Below are 6,127 nucleotides of genomic sequence, written 5' to 3'. Positions count from 1 at the left end.
TATATTAATAAGACATACATATATTATCATATAAATTATAAAGTACACAACAAAACTCAAATGATGGCAGCGGTTTGGGTACCCGCAACTACAGGTTCGAGATACCTGATGCGGGTATCGGATTATCCGTGTAACCATACGAGTCGGGATTGGATAGTACAATATTAAACTTTTCGGGTTCCGATACCCGCAAAATCGGGATGGGGTATCCACGAGTACCCGTTTCGACACCCCTATGTCATATCATCACATAACTTTAACCAACATTTTCTATCAAATCTTAATTTTACACTACCAAGTAGATATTGAAATTAGTTATGTACAAAAAAGTGATATGTGTATTTTAATACAACAAGTAAAATTTTTGGTACATCTTAACATAAATAAATTATTCTTACGCATAAAATTATTTTGTAAATAACACTATACAAGAGTCGGACAATATTTTGTCTCGAAAAAATATTGACTCAGACCTTCAAATTATTATGATGCACCTAAGATTAGAATGCCATTTGTTGTTTTCTGAGGGACTAGTTTTTGTTGATCGCTCGAAGTCATTTTGCATTCTTAATTGATGAAAAATAAACTCTAAGATATCTATTTATTAAGAATGGTGGTTTGGGTCCGAAGAGTATGCAAAAAAAAAAAGCTGAACCATGAAAAAAGAGAGGAAAATAAGCAAAAAAAGCACAAATATGGAAGGAATGTGAAATTGTATCTTTTGCTTTAGAAAGTTTGAACATGTGCTTGAAAAAAAGAATTCCACATCCCAAAATGTCAAGACTTCGAGAATAAGAAATCTTTTGACTTTTATCACCTATTTTTTTTCATTCACCCATAAAAAAACTCGTAGCTTGATTTAGACATCTTTCTCTAGCGTAATTTCTCTATTCCATTAAAGATAATTTCATTCCTCATTCAGCCTTAATATTTTATTCACCATGGAGAAGTAGTTTAGAAGTTTGAGGTAGTTATTTCTCTAGTTTTTTGCTATTAACTTTTTGTAGTACATTATATTTTCCAATATCTTAAATAGTAAGGTTGCTAGGCCTGTTTTAGAAGCAAATTTATTAGTTAATGTTCTAAGCTTCTTGTGTATTTATTGTGTTCTTGTTGTTTGTTAGTAATTTGGTAAATTTTCGCCTTGCTTTGTTAGAGTAATTTTCGCATATTTTAGCGTAAGTTTGTTGGCTAATTTATTGTCTTTTTATTTATCTATATTTTAGTGAATGCTAATAAGTTCTTTGTATAAGCCCGAGGCAGATGATTATAGTGTGATTTATTAACTTATTTAATCCCGCAGCACAAAATTATATGGTTTATTTATAGGTTAAAATGTTTACATATGTTTGTATTGAACTGGACTTCACAGATTTTTAATTCTTACATCCGGTTTGTTTTTGGATGTTTATGAAGTAGTGGTTGCTTGTCACCACATATTGGCCCATAAAATATACTAAGTGCATTACCAAGACCATGGGCCTTTATCTTAATCTAATGGATCTATGAAGTCCAGTAAAGCTTTGCAAAGACGAATAGAATAAAATTAAAAATACACAAACAAAAAAAGAAGATGAAAATGAACTGAGACATGGCCATTATTAATGCTTTGTATAAAAGAATTCAAAGATCAAGCTTTAAATTATAAGGAATACGATTCTTTATTTCTTTTAGTGACCACAAAAATCATGGGAATTAAAGTTTGTTATAAGTAAATCCTAGTTCTAACTTATGAACTCTTGAAAAAAGCTTATACTAATGTCCCAAAAAGGATTTTCATAGTTTAGGCAACCCTCTTTTTAAAACAAAGACAACATTTTCATCAGTTTATGAAAGCTAATAATTAAGAATAAAAAAAAGTGACCCAATTAATATTTTTTGGCAACTTGAGTTTGGAAACATAATTAGTTTGGTTCTAAATTTATTCATAGATTAATATTGTCTCCACCTCAAAAAAAATAGTTCTATTTAATCATTTTAGTACGCTTCTAAAAAATTAGTTCAATTAATTCTATGGAAAGTTTTCACTACATATTATAATACTGTTGAGGTGGATTTCACTATCTATTTTAATAATACTACTTCAACTATTATTTTTTGTTTTCTCTCGTACCTTACAAATTTCATATTAAAACTCATTTCTCCCCAACATCACTATTCTTATAGAACGGATAAAGTACATAACATGGTAGGGTAATTGTGATTATTGGACTATATGTAGATGTTATAATACTATGATATGTAGCTTAAATCAAGTGGATTGTTTAAATAAAATTGGTGTTGAATTGTTCGACTTATGTATTTATCTATCTCGAATTCGATGATCACATTTACACAGAGTCAAAGCTACGAAATAAGACATGAGATGACTGGTTAAACGACACGTGCTGGTATAGATTGAGTGAAAAATCACAATCCCTGTCTAGTTAAATGTACGATTATCTATATATGGATTCATCTAACAAACTAAGTACATTGTTCCAATATTGATGTTGCGAAATTCCATTCCATCCATCTATATGTGATTATTCAGCCCATTCACATAAAAGTCCATTCAACACAAGAATTGGAAAAACTCAAAACCTCAAACAACTAAAATGGAGCTTCCTCCATATATATATATCATAACACAAAACTATAAAAATATTACATTATATTGAAGCACAAATTACCAATATCACATATGAACTCAATAAATGCAGACAATTATATATATATATTTGTTGAGACTTGAGCGGAATCAGAGTTGAGCCAAGCGGCTAATATCAAAGGGATGAGCATCGGAAGCCTTCTCAGCCCTATAGGCTCTCCTTCCGACAACCGTATTCGCAGCTTCCGTGGGATGAAACGCGTCCCAAAACAAGTACTCGTCTCTGTTCTGGCACGAAGGCTGCATTGGCAGGCATGTTATCTGCCCGTTGTTCCTCCCCACGCCGCAGCAACCAGCATTCGTCACTCTAAACCCGAAAGCCGACGGGTTGTTGATCAGATCTTGGAAAACGCCGTAGGCATCGATGTATATGAACCTCGCATCTGGGGTGTTGCCGTTGAATTCATCAACTATCCCTCTCAGCCTGCTGTTGAATATCTGGTTTGCGTTGTTGATCCTCGCCACGCATGTCCGCCCATCCGGGCTGTTCTGAGCCAGCGCGTTCGGGCTGCACCCGATCTGCCCTACTCCCAGCAGGACGAACTTCCTTGCTCCATAATTGTACAAAACCTGCAATCCCCAAAGTAATAATGAAAAATAAGTTACAAAATTTAGAAATAATAGTCATTCTAAAATAAAATATCAAATCATGAATTTTCAAATAATCGAATGTTGTTTATATTTAAATACTCTATGGCCATATATATCTCATCTTTCCATTTCGGTCTAACCGCCATTTCATGTTAATATATTTAATAATTAAGTCAACCATTCCACAAACTCATTTTATTATAAAATTGATACTACTATATGAAAGTGAGATTATTAGCACTAATGTTTTACGATTCTTATAAAACTCGAACCGCTGGAGTAATAAAATCTAAATAAAATACATTACATATTTTACTAAAACGGTGTCGTTGAGTATCACCATAAGACAAAGTTAGTGCACAATGAGGTCAGGGACGGATTTATATTAGACTCACAGGGGGCAAATGCCCCACCTAAAAAAAATCATTTATACTATTTTGATCATAATTTTAATTTTCGGAAATATCCCTTATATTTGCCCCTTCTCTAATCTTTAAAATATCTTTATGGCCGTGTTTGGTTGACGGGAAAGTAAAGTTGGCAAGGAAAATGATTCCTGGGAAAATGAATCCCGGGAATATGATTCCTAGTAACTTTACTTTCCTGTGTTTGGAAAATATCAAGATTTTAAATTTATATTTAATTTAAACACCAAACTAAAAATATACTTACTATTTTTTATTTATAAAAAAAATAATAACATAAATTCTTAATAAACTATTAATTACAAATAATAATTATATTATTATATTTATTATTACAATGGATAGTTTAAATACGGATTATTTATCATAATATAAAATAATACATATAATTATAGTTTGAAATATTATACTCATTTATAATAATAATAATAATAATAATTAGTATTATAATTATAATATTTAAGGATGTTATAAGTGAATAAATTTAATAACTGAAAATTACACTATAACTTTATTGATTAATTATTAATTTATAATAATAATAATTATTATTTATCATACGATTTATATTATATAATTATATTTAAATTATTTAATAAATTATTAATTATTATTATGAATTATTATAAAATAAGTTATAATTATGATAATTTTAATCATAGTTATTTATTTTCTAAAATTAAGTAGTATGATTTATATTTTTAAATTATTTTAAAAATATTCTAAATAATAATAATAATAATAATAATAATAATAAAATTATACTATATTGCATTATATATGTAAGAATCCTAAAACTGGAAAAAAGAATACCTAAGAAAAGCTAGGATTCAGAATCCTGGAAAATTGTACTAACTTTCCTTGTTCTCGGATTCTGATTACTTTTCCAATTTGATTAAAAACTGAAACAAACACAGGAATTTAAAATTTAAGGAATCAGATTACTTTCCTAGACAGAATCCTGACAACCAAACATGGCCTATGTGTATTTTTGTTCCGTCTATATAGAATTTCTGGCTCTGTCCTTGAATGAGGCAATTGAAACAAATGAAATCTGATTTTCAAACATTATGAGACTAACTACAATTGACTAGATCTTTTCGTGATTTAAATAGCTATTATACCAAAAAATTAAATTCGGGTACGGAGAGATCTACTTACCCTTAATTGGTCTGTATATTGTCGGATAAGTACATCGGCGTACTGCTCCGTTGAGTACTGGCGGCTGGTGGTGTAATACTGAGGCATGAAGTAGTTGTTGAGGTAATCATTGCTGCCTACTCCGATTGAGTAGATGCACCTGCTCAGGTAGTTCGCGGCGGAGTCCTCGTCACCGATTATGTCCACTATTTGCGACACTGTGTTCTTGTAATTGTTTACTTGGCCGGTGAAGTCAATTCGAGCGCCCTAAAATTCAAAAAAAAAAAAACACACTTTGTTTTAGTCTATGAATGTTGCTACTTGATAATGTAAGGAAAAAACATAGACAGATGCCTACTAGTTGCTGGCCGGTTTCTTCTCGGATTCCGGCAGCTGCAGATGCGTAGTTCACTCCCCTCAGTATCTCTCGGCCTCGAGCCTGAGCGTAAGGTGGAATGTAGTCATCAAACCCTAGCAGCTCAGCTGTCACAATGAACCATTTTTAGACTATAAACAAATTAATGAAAAAAATTGAATTTAAGAAGTTTAACAAATTACATGGTCATATATGGAGTACTTACCAATGACATCTACTGTAGTTTTACCGTTGGAGAAGCGGCCGGTTGGGCCATCGGGGAAATCAATGCCGTAAGGCAAGTAGTTAGCCCTGGCCAAGGACTGAATGTTGTTGTTGTTTCCGTTATCAACCAATGAGTCACCAAATATGAAGTAACACGGAACTTGGGGCTCGGCTGTTACCGTGGCCAGGGCCACGGCTGCGACCACGGACAACGCCAACCATCTCCCAAGCCTACTTCCCATTATCTATATATATGTGTGAATTGAATAAAATGTTACTCTAAATTAAGTATGAAGCTGAAAAATGGAAGTAATTTGGATGAGGAAATAAAGAAGTAAAGGTGGAAAGGGCAGAGGCTGGTGTTGTGTGTGATTGAATTAAAGGCATGTATATATACACATGTATATTACAAGTTGATTTAGGAAAAACCAAGTTAGTGAAGTTGACTTATGTGTTGGTTATTATGCATAAGGATATGGGAGTTGGATAGGAGCATTGATTTCACGCGGATATAATGTGATACAGTTAGCATAAAGCTAATGGGGCATACCTGTTCTTCATTTCCATGGCAATGCATTACTCTCATCCTACTTGATTTTTAAAATTTCACCCATGTGATTCTAGTTTCATTTTCATTCATGTATGATTTACTATTATTAATTAAATGTAAATTGGATGAGAGGATATCTTCAATAAATCAATGAGTGTGACTTGGGGCTCTCTAGCCATACTTTGTCATAA

At 32.0% G+C, this 6,127-nt stretch overlaps 1 protein-coding gene across 1 annotated transcript; it reads right to left on the bottom strand.

Moving 5' to 3' along the window:
- Positions 1–2,587: 2,587 nt before the first annotated feature.
- Positions 2,588–5,761, bottom strand: LOC125190585 (GDSL esterase/lipase At5g45670-like). Its single transcript, XM_048087915.1, has 4 exons — positions 5,388–5,761; positions 5,165–5,289; positions 4,828–5,073; positions 2,588–3,220 (listed from the first exon to the last, which is right to left on the bottom strand). The coding sequence occupies exons 1-4, from the start codon at positions 5,626–5,628 to the stop codon at positions 2,741–2,743; spliced, it is 1,092 nt and encodes a 363-aa protein (XP_047943872.1). The 5' UTR covers positions 5,629–5,761; the 3' UTR covers positions 2,588–2,740.
- Between the last annotated feature and the right edge of the window lie 366 nt (positions 5,762–6,127).

The sequence above is a fragment of the Salvia hispanica genome, chromosome 5 (genome assembly GCF_023119035.1).
Source record: "Salvia hispanica cultivar TCC Black 2014 chromosome 5, UniMelb_Shisp_WGS_1.0, whole genome shotgun sequence".
In the NCBI taxonomy this organism is placed as follows: Eukaryota; Viridiplantae; Streptophyta; class Magnoliopsida; order Lamiales; family Lamiaceae; genus Salvia; species Salvia hispanica.
The sequence above is the reverse complement of the archived record's forward strand: the minus strand, read 5'-3'. Positions and strand labels throughout refer to the sequence as shown.

What these genes read in the sequence shown, in the direction of transcription:
- LOC125190585 (XM_048087915.1), bottom strand. Translation starts at nt 5,628, where the DNA reads ATGGGAAGTAGGCTTGGGAGATGGTTGGCGTTGTCCGTGGTCGCAGCC. An exon ending in AACTACAGTAGATGTCATTG is followed by an intron (nt 5,290 to 5,387) that starts GTAAGTACTCCA and finishes TCATTGTGACAG; the next exon opens with CTGAGCTGCTAGGGTTTGAT. An exon ending in AATATACAGACCAATTAAGG is followed by an intron (nt 3,221 to 4,827) that starts GTAAGTAGATCT and finishes TGGGGATTGCAG; the next exon opens with GTTTTGTACAATTATGGAGC.